Below are 21539 nucleotides of genomic sequence, written 5' to 3' on the forward strand. Positions count from 1 at the left end.
TTAGATCAGTGCCAGGATTCAGAATCCCGTACCTTTTATCAAATTGGAGAATCATGGGAGAAGTTTTTGCATGGAGTCAGGTACCAGTGCTACTGCTATGGCCGTGGCATTGGGGAGTGGGGCTGCCAGCCCATACAGACCTATCCAGGTAAGTAGCTCTATTACCGCAAATTGAGAACTGTCCACTGGGTTATAAAAACAGGGCAGCATCAGTGTTTGTTAACACTGATGCCTAACTTGGTGTCCCCTACCTTTCCCATCCTTTTCTCATATCACTGTCTAATCACCAGCCGATTTTTTTACTAAAATGGTTTTCCCTTCTCCCCAATCAAGTAGAAGGAGTAGAAGGCTGTAAAAATGTGCCTGTATGTAAACTTGTTTCTTAACTTTGTAGAACATTCCATTAGGTTAAAACACGGGCTAATTTCATTTCTCATCTGTACATGAAAATAGAAACCATGAAGTGAGCGATGCTGGGAGTAAAGGTCAGGATTTTATGTTATGGTTCTTAACAGAGAAGATGCATGGAGAAATTGCATGAAATACAACATAGGATATGTGTCCACTTAGCATTTCATCCAGGCCCTCTTTTTGTCAAAATGTTCACCTGTTTGATCAGTTGGAGCCTGGAACAAAGTATCCTGGGTCAAGAGTTGAGTAACTTGGTCAGTTCTCTGCCCATGCAGTTCAAATACTCGAAAACGTTTTTTGCTGGATTTTTTTCAGGTCACAGGACATAATGCCTAGCTGGAGGTGTTATTCATTTTAGAAAAAATTTTTGAATTTAATTTTCACTGAGTGATTAATTACAATAAGATGGGTTGAATTATGAAACTCTAATTTTTAGGCATCAGTTATTTGAGCAATTACTGAGGTCAAAGCCTCCTGAATCTCTGTTAACTTAAGACATGGGGCCTACATTCAGAAACAAAAAGAGAGATCTTCAGGATGTTGGAATCTGCCTATGACAGAAATCAAGATTCAGTTAACTAAGTCCCTTTATAACATGATAAGAGGTTCACTGTCATAGAGAACAAGATATGAAACAACTTGGCCAAAGACAGTGTTTGCCAAGACATGGGTCCCAGCTCTGTACATGCTGCTAAGGAGATACAAGTCAAGCTTCATTCATTATTTCCTCATCTGTAAAATGGGGAGATGGTAGCTACCAGCACTAACAAACTAACAATCTGTGAGCCTAGAAACCAACCACCCAGATATACCCTTTCTGAACTTTGAAAAATCCTTCCTCTCCCCAGTCTTCAGACACTATCTGGGCTGCAGAAGATGATTTGGCTTTAACGGGCTCTCAGCACAGATTGACCTGGCTATTAAATTGTATTTCATGGTGGATTTGTGTGTAGGAATCACTTTAATTTTTTTGTGTAATAATTTTTAAATATATGATCGCAGAATTACTGTAAGTTCAGAAAGTATATAACTGAGGTTTTTTTTTTCTTTAATGATGCAACCAAAGGATAGAAACTTCTAAAGAAATGCTCTTAATGTCTGCGTTTATGGTTGTTGTTGGTGTGGTGTGGCAATCTTGAAAGTGATTTCCTTCTTTTTTTTTTTTTTTTTCTTTTGTGTGTGGTATGCGGGCCTCTCACTGTTGTGGCCTCTCCCGTTGCGGAGCACAGGCTCCGGACGCGCAGGCTCAGCGGCCATGGCTCACGGGCCCAGCCGCTCCACGGCATGTGGGATCTTCCTGGACCGGGGCACGAACCCGTGTCCCCTGCTTCCGCAGGCGGACTCTCAACCACTGCACCACCAGGGAAGCTCGTGATTTCCTTCTTAGTGAATTGGAGAGAACTTTTTTCTCTCTCTCTTTTAAAGTAAGCCTATTCACATAGCAGCTTGCGGGAGGCCTTTAGGTGGACATGCCAGAGATGAAATCTAGATGGGAGGGAATCTTCCTGTGTTGGAGTTTCATATGTTGACCTTGTTCCTACTCTTTAAAAAGGGTAACAGTAGAGCGCATTGAGAATAGAGGAGATGTAGGGGAGAGGAGATTGGCCTCGGTACGTAGTCTGGGTCTTATCTGCGTGTTTGGTTTGCTCAATGGTTCCTGCCTGGCTTCTGGGGCTTTCAGAGTGTGGGAAGGATAACGGAACAACAGATTACCAGTAGGTTGTCTCTGAGCCTTGCCCTGTTTGTTCCTCCAACAGAGGACTCGGTAGAGATGTTCAAACTAACAGAAGATAAGAAGCTTTCGGTTTGTCGATAAACAACCAGGAAAGCACAGATCTCAGCAAAATAAATAAAGAAAAAAGGGCTGAGTTGCAAACTCATAAATGTTTAACTTCTCCGGGGTCACCATTACTGGAAATTATTCATTTGGGCCTTATTTCAAACTGTTTTTAAAAGTATAGACATTGTATCATATCTCTCTACTTAACTATTTTATTGTCAGTCTGATCATATTGAATAAGAGAGAGAGTAAAGTTTTCCCAGTGGTGAGTCATTGCTCAGTTAATTTAAAAAGTTTTACCAATTAACCAATATCAAAAGGGTTATCAAAATTTTAAATCTAAATAATGTCAAAATTTTCAGATTTCTTGTCTTCAAATCATATGTAGCAAAAACAGAATAGAGTGATAGCTGGAATTTAATTGACCTTACAAATAATGGGCAGCTTCTTTTCTTTCTGGACAAAAATGTGCTAAATGCAAGACATCCCATTACTGTTTAATGCAGTTCCCTTAAAGGTGAGCTATGGCACAAACCTGAAATTGAAAACATAGGATTTCAAACCAGCCCTTGAAATTTGAGAAAGAAAACTTCTGTTGTTTTGCTCCATCACTGAGTAGAAATCACTGCTCCTGTTTCTTTTCCCTCCCTTCTCCTTTACTCTCCTCATCCTGTGGACATAGCAGCAAGATTAAGCTTAACGGTAGGCAGTAAAAGTCATTTGTGTTATCCTTCTAAAACTTAATCTTGATGGACATTTAACCATCATAATTTTTTTAAAGACTATTTTTTAAGAGCAGTTTTACATTCACAGCAAGGTTGAAAGGAAAGTACAGAGATTTCCTATGTTCCCCCTTCCCCAACACATGCACAACTTCCCCTAGTTCAACATCCCCACCAGAGTGGTACATTTGTTACAGTCGAGAACCTACATTGACACTTTATCACCCAAAGTCCATGGTTTGCATTAGGGATGACTCTTGGTGCTGTACATTCATGGCATCATAAACTGTTTCCCCTCAAAATCATGGTTGCTAAATTAAATAAAATACGTATCGAGTGTCTCTTAACATGAGGAAACTATGGTAGGGTTTCTTTAAAGGATCAATATTTAAACAACGTTATACCAATTATTGTAAGTAATTTAAGGATGTGATATTCCTATATTTACTGGTATGTATGGGAGTACTTTAAATAATCACATTTCTAAAATTTTGCCTCAGTGTTCATTTTTAAAAACTTATTTACGTTCATAAGGATCTTCAAAGGGGGTGATTTAAAGAGGGTCATGCAACTGACTTCTGCCAATTAATTAAAACAAACACCCTGCCATGTTCTGTGAAATATATACCACTTTAGAATTAAAAATTGAGAATTTTATATATTAATTTTGGTTTTCATGTAGCTTACAAATATGTGCATTAGATGAAATTAAGATTCAAAGAATGTTTGTTAGTCTTCAGCGAACTTTGAATTATTCTCAGTATGGAAGTGAGTATATTATTCTAGAACTTTTGAGTCTACCCAGACATGCAAGTTGTATATTTGTTCTGCTAGAAAACACTTTGTTTTCAAAGAGAATTTAATAGCAAAGATAATAATTAAGTTTGAAAATCAATATTTTTCTCTGTGACGTTACAGAAAATTTAAAACTGTTTATAATCTGCTGAACTGCTTTATTAAACATGCAAAGTTTTGCTCTGTTTGACAGTGGCAGTTAGAAATTCTTGGAAAGGTTATTACAAGGGACTTTATTTCTAAATTGAACATTGATTGACATCATTAAAAAACAGTGTTTAGGGAAAAGATAGTATTCTGTTCTGCAAGCATAAATTTTCCATCTATTTCATTATTATCCTAAATGGAGTCTACCCTATTAAGAAATTGATTCCACTTCTCTTATTTTGCCTTTTTAAAAAAAAAATTATTTGTCTTATTTATTTATTTGTGGCTGCATTGGGTCTTCGTTGCTGCTTGCAGACTTTCTCTAGCTGTGGCGAGCGGGGACTACCCTTCCTTGTGGTGCTCGGGCTTCTCATTGCAGTGGCTTGTTTTGTTGCACAGCATGGGCTCTAGGCGCACGAGCCTCAGTAATTGTTGCACACGGGCTCAGTAGTTGTGGCTCGCAGGCTCTAGAGCGCAGGCTCAGTAGTTGTGGCGCAGGGGCTTAGTTGCTCCGCGGCATGTGGGATCTTCCCAGACTAGGGCTCAAACCCGTCTCTCCTGCATTGGCAGGCAGATTCTTAACCACTGTGCCATGAGGGAAGCCCTGCCTTTTTTAAAAAAACAAAAGAAACAAACCACACTTTAAATTTTGTTGGTAATAGTTATACCAACAATATTTCCACATTAAGATGTGGAAATATTGAATTTAGTATATACTACAAAATGTCATTTTGTTGATAAATATTTTTGAAAGAATATGTTTGATCTCTTAATAATTTGACCAATCAATGGAATGATTTTAGAGTAAACTCCCTGAATAAAAATAAAACTAAAACTTTTTTCCAAACTGATAGGATGCTTAGACTGATGGGTTGAGAAATAAAAACTGAGTCTTTAATTATTACCTTTGTCTGTTTGTCTAAGATTCTACCCCATTTAGAAATGTGTTTGTTTTACATCATGTCATATGGCCTTTGGAATGTTTTTTCCTTCTTGATGGTAGATTTGTTCTTGATGAAAGGCTCCACAAACTAGAATTTCCTCAAAGAAGTTTAGTATAACAAGTAAATGAGGTTTGTATTCTGTATTATGTTATTTGTGTTAGGGTAGTTCCACAATTTTCTCACAATTCTTTGAAAATGGAAAAGAAAGCAAACTAAGTGGCATTTAAAAAATCATTTTATTTGCTTATAAACAAGTTCTATTTACATTTCTCATGTGAAGCACAATAATTTATCTGCTAAAAAAGGATTTGTCTCAGAGAACAGACTTGTGGTTGCCAAGGGGAAGGGGAGTGGGGGAGGGATGGAGTGGGAGTTTAGGGTTAGCAGATGCAAACTATTATATATAGAATTCATAAACAACAAGGTCCTACTGTATAGCACAGGGAACTATATTCAATGTCCTGTGATAAACCATAGTGGAAAAGAATATAAAAAAGAATGTGTATGTATGTATAACTGAATCACTTTGCTGTACAGCAGAAATTAATGCAACGTTGTAAATCAACTATACTTCAATTTAAAAAAAAGGATTTGTCTTATTGATTTCCAGTGTCAATGTGTAAAAAATTAATCTCAGATAATTTTTTTTTTTTTTTTTTGCGGTACATGGGCCTCTCACTGCTGTGGCCTCTCCCATTGCGGAGCACAGGCTCCGGACGCGCAGGCTCAGCGGCCACGGCTCACGGGCCCAGCCGCTCCGCGGCATGCGGGATCTTCCCAGACTGGGGCACGAACCCGTGTCCCCTGCATTGGCAGGCGGACTCTCAACCACTGCGTCACCAGGGAAGCCCTCAGATAATTTTTATTGTGCTCCCATTTACGGATAAGCAAAACTGTCTTTAATGATGGCCATCCATGTGCACTAAATTTTAAGTTGAAGTGAGAGGATACTCAAGGTCACCAAATCTCACATTTTCATTTTCAGGTTCAACTGGTCCTGTCCAAGTAATAATCACTGAGACCCCCAGTCAGCCCAACTCTCACCCCATCCAGTGGAATGCACCAGAACCATCTCACATTTCCAAGTACATTCTCAGATGGAAACCTGTGAGTATCCTACTTGGAAACCTTGGACATTGCGGCTCTTGAAATTAACAGATTCTGAAAATGTTTTCCAGCTTTTGAGCCAATAGATCTGATGAACTATATTCACATTGTATTTGTTTAGCGACCAAACAATATGTGGTCAATCTAATTGACATTGATTTAGCTTTTTTTGGTACTTTAAACCAACTAACTCTTCATGTTAGAAAGATCTTCTTTGTGAAGGCTTCAAAATGATAAGGCTTAAAATTACTCTTATCTAGTATGGAAAGAGAATATAAAGTTTTTCTATGTCTTGCAACTCCATCAAAGGGAAAAAAAATATTGACATAATTTTCCATGATTTGAAAAACAAAAAAGCTAAATCTTTCTTTTTTGGTTCACTTTTTAAATGATCATTTCTTTTCTTTTTCTTTTTCTTTTTTTTTTTGGCTTCACCACACAGCTTGCGGGATCGTAGTTCCCCGACCAGGGACTGAACCCCAGACATGGCAGTGAAAGCTCCAAGTCCTAAACAGTAGACCGCCAGGGAATTTCCATGATCATTTCTTTTTTTTTTTTTTTTTTTTTTTTGTGGTATGCGGGCCTCTCACTGTTGTGGCTTCTCCGGTTGCGGAGCACAGGCTCCGGGCGTGCAGGCTCAGCAGCCATGGCTCACAGGCTCAGCTGCTCCGCGGCATGTGGGATCTTCCCGGACCGGGGCATGAACCCGTGTCCCCTGCATCGGCAGGTGGACTCTCAACCACTGTGCCACCAGGGAAGCCCCCATGATCATTTCTTAAACCTTACTTTCTATACTATGAAGTTATTTTGATAGAAGGGAGAAAGGTGATGAGAGGGAAATACAGATGAGGGATAGTTAGTGTATTTAATGAGTGACCTTGTGATTTCCTAATAATCATCTAGAAATTGAAGAAATCACACTAAGGAGGATATTGGTCTATTAAATTTTAATTTCTCTTACCCTCTCAGACCCACCCTTCTATCTTTCCAAAATGCATGACTCATAATTTGAGAAACACTATTTTAAACACAGGAGAAAAATGCCCACTTTTAATCACAGCTATTGGTTTCTAGGAACTAAAAGCAAAACAAAACAAAACATTTGACCAACTCATGCAGTTGTATTAAATTCTTTTTGAAAAATTCAAGCTGTTGAAATCATTCTTTTTCTTCTCTCACCCTCTTTTGTTAATGTCCGCAGTATATGGAGCAGCTGTTTGCAGAGCTGTGTGTCTAATGATGTTAATCGATGGAATCAATATATTTCCCCTCCAACACTTTATTGTCTCTCATTTTTTCATATCATCACCAGTTTTATTTACTTTAAACTTAACTCTGAAGTATTATGTGAGACCACAGTAATAAGGGATACACATAGGTATACAAAGTATATTAAGTTGGAAAGTCTTCAAAGAGTGGAGGTTATTAATTTCTTTGAAATTTTTAACAATTTCAGCATTTTCCTTAATGTTTGTCACCTGAGAGTTTATTCTTGAGTATTTTCTTCTGATAGCAAACCAACAAAGTTCACATTGCATGAAAGGCTTATTGTTAAATCTGAGCTAATTATAATGACTAATTTTTTCACAACATATTTAAATTTAAAGAGTACTAGGATCACTTTCATTTATTTCAAAAATATAAAGGGACACTTGAGTGTTTGAATTATTGAGGAACTGGTTGATTGGATAATTTTTTTTAAATCACTGGGTATTAAAAATATTTTGACTTATATTAGTTTGGAAGATACACTTAAAAGGATCTCAACTTGTTTGAAGTAAGGATGTTTCTTTTCTACACATTTTAATGCAAAGAATTTTGTGCCATGATATATTAATGAAGTTGGACAGGATGTGAAAGTATAAACTGGAGACAAAGATTAAGTAAACTGAGATCGCATTCTTCTGCAGATCACATTCTTTTGCCCAAAGTTGGCTAACCACTTTAGAGGGGTGGTTTATATCCAAGAATGAGTCATAAAACCAGAGCAGTTAAACCTTGTATGTGATTGTCCCAGGCACTGAGTCATGAAGGAATGTTATGCCTTTGACTGCTCTGCAAGAAACTTGGTTTGTAGCCCACCAAGTGAAAGATAGAATATATGTCCTTTTCCCACTGCAGAGAGGAATATATCTCTGTTCATTATAGAAATTTAAAAGTTGGGAAAGGCAAAACTTGGGGTCTACATATTATGTTGCTGATATTAAATTGAATAATTAATCTGGCAAAAAGGAAGGTGCCCAGGACCTCCCACTGTGTAATCTTGGCCATGTCACATAATTCTGTTTCTTCACCTACAAAATCAGGGTGATAATACCTGTAACTTGGAGGATGGGGGAGATGAAGATTAAATGAGAGGATGCGAGGAAAGCAGCACAGAGCATGGCACATAGTAAGCTATCAGTAAATATTAGCTTTAATAATCATTATTATTAATGTTAACAAATTCTGCTACAGGTTTCTATTCCAATTCCAGTTTTCCATGATTTTCCTCCAAAATGGAGCTGCATAGACCCCTCATTCTTCTTTGAAGAATACTCCACATCATCTCCGAGTGTTCATCTTTGTGAATACTTGTGTGATTTTTTTTTTAACTTAAATTTTTAGAAAAATTCTCCAGACCGTTGGAAGGAAGCCACCATTCCAGGCCACTTAAACTCCTACACCATCAAAGGCCTGAGGCCAGGTGTGGTATACGAGGGCCAGCTCATCAGCGTCCAGCACTACGGCCAAAGAGAGATGACACGCTTCGACTTCACCACCACCAGCACAAGCCCAGTGGTGACCAGTATGTACCCCAGCCGCCAGCCCATCTGTGCCCGCATTTCTCAGACCTGGGCTTCCCGCAGGAAGTGCCTTCCATCTCGATTCATATTATTCCATGGATGGCACCCACATTTTTAAAAACCTGATAATCTGATAATCTACAGACGATGCCAGTAAATTTCCTCAATGGCTGAAGGCTCTCTCCCCTCTTTCTATGACTCTAGGCAACACCGTGACGGGAGAGACATCACCCTTTTCTCCCGTTGTGGCCACCTCTGAATCAGTGACTGAAATCACAGCCAGCAGCTTTGTGGTCTCCTGGGTCTCGGCTTCCGACACTGTGTCCGGATTCCGGGTGGAGTATGAGCTGAGTGAAGAGGGAGATGAACCACAGTACCTGGGTGAGCTCAACGTGTTGATGACCAGCTGCTGGGAAACCCTGCTTGGGGTGGGGCTGGGGGCATCCACGCAGGTGGCCTGGGAAGTTCGGAAGTAGTTGACAGCTCAGACTGCACAAATGGCCCTCCAGTGTGAATCTGGAAAACAACTGATCCTTTTTAGAACCGAGCTGGGTTTTTCCTGAGCCATGCTCACTTTCCCGGTTCCTGATGGGAGCTGTGTTATGCGTTAGCCCGGGCACAGGTCCACAAAACAAAAGTGTGTTCTTCCTGGAAGTAATTGCCAGCATGAGGACTGCAGTGGAGAAAACGTTAGCTTTGGGAGAGGCACAATACCCTCATTCATGCTTTTCAGATTCTCATGTTTAGGGGACTTTTAAAAACTTTATCATGGAGAAATAAATATACATACTGAAAAGTACACAGATCATAAACATAGAGCTCAGTGAATTTTTATCAAGTGAACACACTGTGTGACTAGGACCCAGATCAAGAAAAAGAACATCCCTCCTACCCCACTCCCCATCATCCCCCACCTATAGCCACTACGCGGACTTCTAACTACAGAGGACTATGTTTACAAATCTGGGGGTGGATTAAAATTATACACTCTTAGAGAAAATATTTGGGAAAAGGGGGAAAAAGAGAAAAATTATCTCATAGTGCATTGATAATTATTGACTATCCATAACACATTTCCTTCTAGTTTTCCCTCACCACTCCCCCACAATGAATACATAGTTTTAAAAATATGCTTCTCATAGGTTATGGAGTCATTAGAGGGATTGGTACACTCTGATAGTAACCCTTCCCTTTTATTTCAAAGATCTTCCCAGCACAGCCACTTCTGTGAACATCCCTGACCTGCTTCCTGGCCGAAAATACATTGTGAACGTCTATCAGATATCCGAAGAAGGAGAACAGAGTTTGATCCTGTCTACCTCACAGACAACAGGTACACGTGTACTGTGTGGTGTGAAAAGACTTTTTTTTCCTGTGAAACAGACCTATAGCAATATTTCCTAACTGTTTTTCTCATTTCTTCCTTTCTTTGTTAGCACCTGATGCCCCTCCTGACCCTACCGTGGACCAGGTTGATGACACCTCGATTGTCGTTCGCTGGAGCAGACCCCAGGCGCCCATCACAGGTCAGCTTAGCTGCCTCTTCTTGGCTCCCATGTTAATCTTGATGCCATAAAAGGTGAGGGAGAGGATTCTGATCTATGAGCAGGCAAATCACTTAAATCTCGTATGTAATTATTGGACCAGTGTGGAGATGTGTATGTGTGTGTGTGAGATATTGTCTTACAGCCTTAGTTTCTTATGGATCATTTCCTCTTAAATCTGTTTTATTGACCTCCTTCACACACAAAACACACCCACACACAATCACACACATAAACCTCTAAAGCCAGCTCATGGACTTATTACACCAGGCATTCCTGTGGTAGAAGAGGGGTAATTTTTCTGAAAACCTCACTCTAAGACTTATTCTTAAAGAGGCAGCCAAGCTGCCTTCTTAGCTCATTAGGTGACTCAGCTGTCTCTGAAGTTCCTAAAAGATACAGATGTGCTAGTCAACTCTGTGCTCAGAGTGGTTCCTTAATTGCTTCCTTCATCCAGGGCTCGAAGAAAAGAAATCGGTTTAACATGAATATTTTCACCCTCTGGCTTCCTAATAGACATATATTAAGGATCTCGGGTCTTCAAGGATGGTATTTAATATTAAAAAGTTTTGCATGAGTTCTTATTTTATCTTTGGACTGAATAGTCCTTATAAGAAGTAGCACTATTGAACGAGTCAAAAAGAATCACTCATTCTGAACTAATCCAGCAAGATGCTAAGGGCTGTTAGGAAAGGGGGTCCTTTTGAAACCTTTGTTTCATCAAACAGTGTATCGTACTTTTTTCTCCTGAATCTGCAGGATACAGAATCGTCTATTCTCCATCAGTAGAGGGTAGTAGCACAGAACTCAACCTTCCTGAAACGGCCAACTCTGTCACTCTCAGTGACTTGCAGCCTGGTGTTCAGTATAACATCACTATCTACGCTGTGGAAGAAAATCAAGAGAGTACTCCTGTCTTCATCCAACAAGAAACCACTGGCGTCCCACGTTCAGGTAACCTGAAGATGCTTCCTGTAGTATCTTATTTCTTAAGGCTGAAGAAAGTAACATCTTTAACCTCCCTTTTGCTGGAGGAACAAAGCCAACCTTGGCTTGTGTTCATTCCATGAGCCTGCTGGGGACAACGGGACGTGTAAGATGAAAGAATAATTGCATCTGTGGGAGGGTTGCTTTGTCTCTGTCAACAGTTCCTATATGCAAGTTGTCTTATGGATTAGTATATCCTTAAACTTATGAAATTTAGCTGAAATGTCTTCACCATAAAGTAACTTATCAAAACTGGCTATTGGCCTTCCTGATTAAAACCTGACAGCATAAAGTCTTCATGTTTTTCCCCAGAAACTTAAGGGGCAGTTCATCTGTTGCTCTTAAGTATTATAAAATGATTTAGTAAAATAAAAACCACCACATTTTTTTTCAGTTGTTGCAAGAGTTTGCTTTGGGGGTTTTTTTGGTATGTTTATCTTAAACCCCTCAATAAGATACTTCATATGTTGGAAACTCATCTGCTTACCAACATATTTTACATAAAAGCTTTAAATGTCACGTGTAAGCAGTATGACTGAACTACAAAAATATAACCCAAAAAAGCATATTCTCTAATTAAGAGAGAAAACTTAGCTCTGGAATGAGAGGCTCTATGAATTGCCCTATACCTTAAAAACCCAGGAAACTGGCTTTTTAAAAACAATCCTGGGCTTCCCTGGTGGTGCAGTTGTTGAGAGTCCACCTGCCGATGCAGGGGACACGGGTTCGTGCCCCAGTCCGGGAAGATCCCACATGCCGCAGAGCAGCTGGGCCTGTGAGCCATGGCCGCTGAGCCTGCGCGTCCGGAGCCTGTGCTCCGCAACAGGAGAGGCCACAACAGTGAGAGACCCGTGTACGGCAAAAAAACAAAAAACAAAAAACAACACAATCCTTAGCAGGAATTGAAAATGACCAGTTGGCTCTTGTCTGTTAGATAAAGTTCCCCCTCCCAGGGACCTGCAGTTTGTGGAGGTGACGGACGTGAAGATCACCATCATGTGGACACCCCCCGAGAGTGCGGTGACCGGTTACCGAGTGGACGTGATCCCCGTCAACTTGCCCGGGGAACATGGGCAGAGGCTGCCCATCAGCAGGAACACATTTGCAGAAGTCACTGGGCTGTCCCCTGGGGTCACCTATCACTTCAAAGTCTTCGCCGTGAACCACGGGAGGGAGAGCAAGCCTCTGACGGCACAACAGGCGACCAGTACGTTTGGGGTCCTTTACCTCCACCCCAGACCCTCCACCCTCACTTCCAACCTGTGCTGGGTGGGCAGCATGCCATCACTTGTAGGTTCACAGTTAGAAATAGGAAAATACTCAGGGGATAGAGAATGTATACTGGACATAAAGCGCATTAAACTTGAAAACAAAACTTAGACAAGCTCCGTAGAGGCTAAATGGTAAACCCATTTCCCAAATACACATGCCAGGGGAATGGCACTAAGAGAGAAGAACTTAACCTGATTTTCCTTGCTAATGGAGACATGGAGTGAAAATCTGAGTACATTTTTATGTAACTAAATATACCTAGATCAAACTTTAAATGTAGTATCTTTATCCTTTTATAGTAGAATTATTTGCAAATAGTAATTGCTAAAACATCTAGTGCATATTAGGCACAAGGTCATATGCTCAGTTCTTTATAAGCCTCATCCTCATATTTAATCCTCGTTTTGAGTTAATGAGGAAGGTCTTATTATTATCCCTAGGAGATACATGAAGAAACTGAAGCTTATAAAAAAATCTGCAACTTGTAAAGTCACAAAGCTGGGAAATGATTGAGCTGGAACCACACAGACCTATGTCTTTTTGACTCCAAAGCCCATGTTTTCAGTGATTGTACTTGACTACCTCTTAAACATTTCCTCCCTCTGAAAAGTGTTTTAAATTATTGCAGGGAGGCTGCCAGTTACACACTCAAGAAGAAAATTCACAATTTCTATGGTTCTTTCTGATAGTGCAAACTCACCAGGGTCTTGCTATAAATCTGAGGTTCTGAGTATATGTTATAATTATTGTCTAATCTGAATCATGTGAAAATAACTTTTATTACTCCAGCAAAGGACTAGTCATTGAATAAATGCAGAGAATATCACTTTTGTTCCATGTGGAGCTTTCCTCTTGCCTTCATTTTCGTGGGCTTATTTCTCTTTTCTTAACCTGTTTGGCTCAGATCAGAGCAAATTGTGGCTTCACAAGTATTTGTTTTTGTTTTTAAATACCATCTCTGTATGTTAGTGTAATTTCTGAGGATGATGGGAAAGTCATGCTGGAAAACTAGCCTTCCCACAGGATCAAAGTCAAGCAAAAACAGTGGGCAATTTCTCATGACTGACAGAGTTTTGCAAAGTTCTCTGTAGCACTCAATCTCTTCATGGCTAAATATTTCCAAAGTTTTGATCTTAGTTTCAACCTGGAGAAGAAAGAACTTAGAAAATTCAGTCAAGCTTTAGGATTTCAGTATGATAATTTTGAGGTGCAAATATTTCTCGACGTGTTTCATCTTTTTTTCTAGAATTGGATGCTCCCACCAACCTCCAGTTTATCAATGAAACTGACACCACCGTCATAGTGATCTGGACTCCACCTCGTGCCCGGATAGCTGGGTACCGACTGACCGTGGGCCTGACCCGTGGAGGCCAGCCCAAGCAGTACAACGTGGGTCCCTCAGCCAAGCAGTATCCACTGAGGAATCTTCAGCCTGGCTCTGAGTACTCTGCAACCCTCGTGGCCGTGAAAGGCAGCCAGCAGAGCCCCAGAGCCACTGGAGTCTTCACCACTCGTAAGTCAAAGGTTAAATGTCTTTTCTTAGTGATATCATAGGTTCTTATCTATATTTACATTCTCTCTCCTTCATGCATTTTTTTAAAAAGTTAACTTAGGGAATTCACTGGCTGTCCAGTGGTTAGGACTCTGTGCTTTCACTGCCCAGGGCCCAGGTTCAATCCCTGGGGATCCTGAAAGCCTCTCGGCACAGCCAAAAAAAAAAAGTTAACTTAAAAAACTTTGTACAAGATTAGGGCTTCCCTGGTGGCACAGTGGTTGAGAGTCCGCCTGCTGATGCAGGGGACACGGGTTCGTGCCCCGGTCCGGGAAGATCCCACATGCCGCGGAGTGGCTGGGCCTGTGAGCCATGGCCGCTGAGCCTGCGCGTCTGGAGCCTGTGCTCCGCAACGGGAGAGGCCACAACAGTGAGAGGCCCCCGTAACGCAAAAAAAAAAAAACTTTGTACGAGATTAAATAATTTTTTTAATTAAAAAAAAAAGATTTAAAGCAGTACTACTCAAAGTGTGACCCATGAACCCACTGCTGGTCTGCGAACTGTTTGTTGCATGGACTAAGGAGCTTATGCCACAATGTAGATGATGGAGCACACCGTTTAGTTCAGTTGATACTTTTTTGAAGCAAGGTTTTCTTAATGAAGGAAGCAGTGCATTACCTGACATATGTTGCCAAGATCCTTATTTTCTCTGGGACCAGCACTTTGAGTAACATTGTTTAAAACACCCAGTTATTTGAAAATTGAAGGCTACTGTATTAAATGAATTTACCAAATACTAGTTAAGGCAAGAAAAAAAATCAGCACCTATGTCTACATCCTAATACTTTGGGTATTGAATGATAGCAGTAAATGTGGAACAAAAACATCTACCAGTTGAATAGAAACCAACAGGACAAGAAGCTAAGGAAATGATTTCTTTACAAGTGTTGACTGCAGCAGATTAAAGTACCTTATGCAGAACAGAATAGCTTTTTTTTTTTTTTTAATTTCCCTTGAAATTCCACAGAAGGAAAAATACTGACAGTAATGTTTGGTCCTGTCTGTCTTTTGCTCAACACTTTACAGGAAGTGGCCTTAAATCTCTTACATATCTGTATCGCAATAGAGGACTGTATTCATAAACTGATTTCTATCAAATGAAACTCATTTACATTACAAAGAAATATGAGACCCATCATTTCTAGATAAGCATTAATTTTTATTTTTAACTCATTTTGAATTCCAGAAGGACCTAACTTAATACTTTTTCAGCATATATTGCAACTATGAACTAGCTTGCAATTTCCTAAAAGCTTTCCACAAATCTTACTCTTTGACTAATTTGAAAAGTAGACGTTAAAAAGCATTCAAAAAGTGAATATAAGTTTAGTTTTTACATTACTGTGGAATTTATTTCACAAAGAAAATTCTCTATAAAATTATCCCTGTAAGAATTCATAATTTACTAAAAATTTATTTCCATTTAAATTTCGTGTATGAAGTTTGGCTAGTAAAGACTTTTTCTTAAGTAACTGCTAATCATAGGCAAGTAAAATCTGTTTTTATCTCTAAGTTAACCTTTAAATTTTGCTTTTTTATGTTATATGTTACTAAGATACTCTAAAATCTATTAACATGAAATCAATATCTTTGTATTTCTTGTAAATGTCTGTTTCTCATAGATGACCTTGTTTTCATTAGAATGGAAATTTCAGTAGATTTAGTCTTTTACTGACTTTGTATACTTCTGTATATTATCTATTTTACTTTTTAACTTTTTAACGAGACATATTTTACATAGTTTCTTTTGTTGGATAGAGTGCCTATAAAAGAAAAAGCATTTTATTTATTTATTATTTTATTGAGCTATAGTTGAATTACAATGTTGTGTTAATTTCTGCTGTACAGCAAAGTGATTCAGTCATACATATATATATTCTTTTTCATATTCTTTTCCATTATGGTTTATCACAGGATATTGAATATAGTTCCCTGAGCTATACAGTAGGAACTTGTTGTTTATCCATCCTATATTTGCTAGTTTGCATCTGCTAATCCCAGACTCCCAATTCTTCCCTCCCTTACCTCCCCTACCCCTTGGCAACCACAAGTTTGTTCTCTATATTTGTGAGTCTGTTTTTGTTTCATAGATATGTTCCTGTCATATTTTAGATTCCACATATAAGTGATATTATGTGGTATTTGTCTTTCTCTTTCTGACTTACTTCACTTAGTATGATAATCTTTAGGTCCATCCATGCTGCTGCAAAGGGCATTATTTCATTCTTTTTTATGGCTGAGTAGTATTCCATTGTGTATATATACCACATCTTCTTTATCCATTCATCTGTCTATTGATATTTAGGTTGTTTCCATGTCTTGGCTGTTGTAAATAGTGTTGCTATGAACATAGGGGTGCATGTATCTTTTAGAGTTATAGTTTTGTCTGGGTACATGCCCAGGAGTGGGATTGCTGAATCATATGGCAACTCTATTTTTAGTTTTTTGAGGAACCTCCATACTGTTCTCCATAGTGATGCATGTGACTGCACCAATTTACATTCCCACCAACAGTGTAAGAGGGTTCCCTTTTCTTCACACTCTCTCCAGCATTTATCATTTGTAGACTTTTTAATGATGGCCATTCTGACTGGTGTGAGGTGGTACCTCATTGTAGGTTTGATTTGCATCTCTCTAAGAAAAAGCATTTTTAATGATACTAAAAATAATTGAATGGAATGGGTGGGGCAATATTGACTATTTCAAGTACTTTTGGAGACCTTGATATATTGGACATGTTATTTTATTGTCTGCACAATACATTTATTGAAAAATATAATTTTATTTGAGTTAACTGATAGAACTACTTTTATTAGATAAAGGTCAATGTCATGCCTTGCACATTGTATACTTTAAAAAAATTTTTTTTCCATTATGGTTTATCACAGGATAGTGAATATAGTTCCCTGTGTTATACATTAGGACCTTGTTGTTTATCCATTCTAAATGTCATAGTTTGCATCTACCCACCCCAAACTCCCAGTCCATCCCTCTCCCTCCCTCAAAAAATATCTGTTGAATAGATGATTGAGAAAATAGCTCAACCAAGCTTAGATTTAAATAAACCTCTGTAAGCAGTGAGTTCTATGACTTCATTTGAACTTCAAGTACTCTCTGAGGCTGTAAACATCAGCAGGGCTTGCATATTTTTGAAATTGCTTTATGTTTCTGTAGCTTTTTACTATTAACAAGCTGAATTCTGGGAATAACATTTCTGGGTTTTATAACTTGTGTTAAATTGTTAAGAGCACATGGCAGGGGGTGGAGGAGCTGTTTCTGGGGAAAATCAGCTTTACTCCTTTATAAATAGGGCAAATTTTATTTTTTTAGCATCCAGGCTGTCCTTCACCTAACAAGACCTGCCAGAATCCATAGCTCATACTTACAGTCACATTCTTTGTTTGCCATCAGTTTGTGGGTTTGTGGTTTGGAGAGTTTCCTGTAATGGTCTTCCCAGGCAGAGAGCATCATCTTAAACTTGAGAAAGTTCTAGCTGACTGGCTCAAGCAATAGAAAACACCCAATCTTAAAGCCCAAGACAGTTGAGGAGAATGTTTTTGTGAAAAAAATTGTGGCTTTCACAGACGTTCAGTGAAAGAAGCTGTCTGCTCTCTGAATTGTTTCTTGTGGACTTGACATGGTCACCCAGGGCTGGCCATGGCATTTTGGCAAAGTCAGTGGCAGCCAAGTGGTGTATGATTTCAGAGACTCTGGGGAGGCATCACAGGTCGCCCATCCTAATTCCACTGAGAATACCATCCAAACAATAACACACTCATGAAACATCTCTCCAAACCAGTAGAACTTCAGTTCAGCCAGTAAAGCAGCCATTACAAAGTATGCCCACATGTATTTTATTTTTTCAGACAGCAGTATTTTAAAAATACTTTTTAAAAAATTGCACATTAAAATCCAGATTGGAAAACTCTGGAAGAATTGCAGTGATGGGCCTGAATTTTCCCATGCCTGGAGCTGAGTAGTAACGGAGTACTACTTAAAGACTTTTTTTTTTAATGTTTTATTTATTTATTTTTATTGGGGTATAGTTGTTTTACAATGTTGTGTTAGTTTCTACTTTACTGCGAAGTGCAGTAGAGTTCTCTGTGCTGTACAGTTACCTATTTTATACATATTAGCATGTATATGTCAATCCCAATCTCCCAATTCATCCCACCCCCATCTTTCCCCCCTTGGCATCCCCATGTTTGTTCTCTGTGTCTGTGTCTCTATTTCTGCCTTGCAAACCGGGTCATCTGTACCATTTTTCTAGATTCCACATGTATGTGTTAATATACGATATTTGTTTTTCTCTTTCTCAGAGTAGGCTTAAAGTCTCTTAATGTTCATTTGTCGAACTCTGGGGGATAAGTCTTTGTCTCACCAACCATTCATAATTTAGTATAAATGCATTTACTAGTGTTTTGTCCCCAGTGAGCACAAAAATTTGGTTGAGACGTAAAGAAGAAGGAATTATGACGGCACTAAACATGCGACCAAGGCCATCCACATGCTTGAAAGCCCTGAATTTGACTCACCAGACACAAATGTCTTGCCTTCTGAGACCTCACCTTTCCCATAGCAGCCAGTTATTGAAATGCTTATTACAAGATTTAGTTGTTCTGCCAATTATATTTTAGAGATTCTAAATTTATGAAAAGATTTGTAAGATTGTTGAAAATGTCTATTTCAGCTTTATGTACAAATACTCTTTTTCTTCCTCTTTTTCTTGTTTTTTTAATTAAAAATTTAAAAAATTTTTTTAAATTAATTAATTTGTTTATTTATTTTTTTGGGGGGCTGTGTTGGGTCTTCATTGCTGCACGTGGGCCTTCTCTAGTCACAACGAGCAGGGGCTACTCTTCGTTGTGGTGTGTGGGCTTCTCATTGTGGTGGCTTCTCTTGTTGCGGAGCACAGGCTCTAGGCGCAGGCTCAGTAGTTGTGGCGCACGGGCTTAGTTGCTCTGCGGCAATGTGGGATCTTCCCAGACCAGGGCTCCAACCCGTGTGCCCTGCATTGGCAGGCGGATTCTTAACTACTGCACCACCAGGGAAGCCCCTCTTGTTTTTTTTTAAGTATTATTTTCACTAAGAAATAGCAGTGATGTCAGGATGCTAGGAGGTTCGAAATAAACTTTTATTATAATTCCTAATTCCAGTGGCAGAATACTAAATTTCTGCAGTGTGATTATTCTGAGTGAATAATCACGTTATGGAAAGTATCTTTAGAATTTATAAGTGCATCCATGGTGGCAGATTTCATTTACCTTTCACACGGCATCTCTTTCTGCAACCAAAAATAATTGGCCATCATTATGGAGTGATTCAGCATATAGCTATTTTTAGATAATCATCTATAATTTAACCATTGTTCTCAAAATAATGGTTAAGAAGTGGAGTGATAATCAGTTTGTGGTGACCAGTTTTACATTTTATATGTGATTCTATACTGATGATATAGGGAAAGTTATTGTCATCAAACTCAAATCCCAATCATGATGAAAAGACACAAATTTCAGAATCCAAGGAGTTGAAAGGGTCCTCTGTGGTCATCCAGCTCCTTGTTAGTTAAATGTGATTCCCAGACTAACAACACTGGTGTAACAGAAATGCAAACTACCTAGCCCCATGTGGACCTACAGAATTAGAACCTGCATTTTAGCCAGGTCTCAGAGGATTTGTGTGGCACATGAAAGGTTGAGAGGCATTGACCTACTCCAAATTTTCACATATGTCACATTCTGGATCCATTAGCTGACTAAAAGTGAGGTTCTCAATAAAAATATTTGTTATCGGAACTTCCCTGGCGGTCCAGTGGTTAAGACTCCACACTTCCACTGCAGGGGTTGCAGGTTCAATCCCTGGTTGGGGAACTAAGATCCCACATGCCGTAAGGTGCGGCCAAAAGATTAAAAAAAAATTTGTTATCTGCGTTCTCTGTGATTCTAAGGCTTGAACACATGATTTGATTCCATTTCACAGTGCAGCCTCTGGGCTCCATCCCACCTTACCACACAGAAGTGACTGAAACCACCATTGTGATTACATGGACGCCTGCTCCAAGGATTGGTTTTAAGGTAAATTGCAGATGTTCCTAATCCCTTCTAATACAGCCCTGGGTTGCCCTCGTGTTTCTGGATGTAGTTGAAACAGGATGCTCAGGAGTCAGGAGACTTGGGTTTCATCCTGTTTCTGTTCATACCTCTCTGACCACTTTGTCAGGGCATCACAATACTTCTGCCTCCCTGAATTGCTGGAAAGATGGACTGAGGCAGTGAAAGTGCTATGCAAAGAGGAAAACATTAGTATGGAACTGTTAGTTGTTATCTTGTTTTCTCTATCCTTTCTCCCAGGGAGTTAGATTTAAAGATATATAGGGAAACAGCTCTTGTTGTGTTGTTCTAAATAGGTACCAGCAAGTTCACAAAAACCAATTTAAGGAGACCAATTAAACTCAGAGTCACTCAAAAATCACATTTTTGTCCAATCAGTTTTATCTTAACTTGTTCAAAGCCCCTTAGGTGAATCTCTTAATAGACATTAAGATTAAGGTCTTCCCTATAGATATCTGGATACATGTTCTTTAAAGTAATGGTATTAGGGAAGTGATGAATACAAATGAATGTATTTAAAAGAATTCCTTATTTTGGCATTTAGAGTGTGGAGAGGGAAATATTTATTATAATTGAAAATCAAGACTAAATCCCCATGACGATTGTTTAAAAAAATATACCAAAGATCATTTCTTTTTCGAAATACGCAAATGGCATATTGATGATTATGCTATTTAAATATAAAAAAAGCCTTTTGAAGATTGTCAGTATACCTTTTAAATTTCCCTTAGTAGTGTCATTTTGACTTTCAGGAGCCTTATAAAGTACTAAGAATGTCTCTAGAGCTGAACACTGATGACACGATATTACCTAGGCTTTTCAAATAAAATACTAAAAGAATTGAAAATTAAGGGCACATTAATCTTAATTCTTCTCTTGTAACATATCAGCCTGCAGTTGAAGCTGTCCTTCTTTAAAAGGAGTGTTTTTGAAGTACAAAGTGTTACAGGGACTGGTACATTTAAGTTGAATACTAATAACTCATTAAAGAGAGAACTAGAGGATTTCTTCCAGCAAAAAGAAAATAAGAAATGAACCGGCATGTGGCCCAAAGCCCTCGTGTACTTCTGGTTTGTACCAGGAGATTATTTATCAAGCAAAACAGTATGTAATGATGTTTCTCTGGAACCTTCCATTACAAGCTACCTTAACTTAGTTTTGGAAGATACTTCCCCTAAGTGGCACCTTCCCCCACCCCAGTTCCAAGGAATTTCCAGCTACATTATTTAATAGAGCTAAAGTAAGGTCCCAACTCTTTCCCAACTAAAAGCAGAGTGCAGTTCCTGAGGAGTCCACATTGTGCAAAGCATAACCACAATCTCTCAGCAGTAACACAGCTCTGGAAATATTTGTGCTTGGTGTTTATTTTGCTTTCTTTTTCC

The 21539-nt window shown here is 39.0% G+C and overlaps 1 protein-coding gene across 1 annotated transcript in view; it reads left to right on the plus strand.

Moving 5' to 3' along the window:
• FN1 (fibronectin 1) overlaps positions 1 to 21539 on the plus strand; it is a gene marked incomplete at its 5' end in the record, with an annotated part of 68856 nt that overhangs the window by 15793 nt on the left and 31524 nt on the right. Inside the window, 10 exons of the mRNA XM_079710671.1 lie at positions 5 to 148; positions 5785 to 5906; positions 8514 to 8694; positions 8897 to 9073; positions 9897 to 10025; positions 10129 to 10218; positions 10996 to 11190; positions 12158 to 12430; positions 13742 to 14008; positions 20027 to 20121. Coding sequence (XP_079566797.1) covers positions 5 to 148; positions 5785 to 5906; positions 8514 to 8694; positions 8897 to 9073; positions 9897 to 10025; positions 10129 to 10218; positions 10996 to 11190; positions 12158 to 12430; positions 13742 to 14008; positions 20027 to 20121 — 1673 coding nt within the window. The remainder of the gene's footprint in view (positions 1 to 4; positions 149 to 5784; positions 5907 to 8513; positions 8695 to 8896; positions 9074 to 9896; positions 10026 to 10128; positions 10219 to 10995; positions 11191 to 12157; positions 12431 to 13741; positions 14009 to 20026; positions 20122 to 21539) is intronic.

Source organism: Hyperoodon ampullatus (assembly GCF_949752795.1).
Source record: "Hyperoodon ampullatus genome assembly, chromosome: 8".
NCBI lineage: Eukaryota > Metazoa > Chordata > Mammalia > Artiodactyla > Ziphiidae > Hyperoodon > Hyperoodon ampullatus.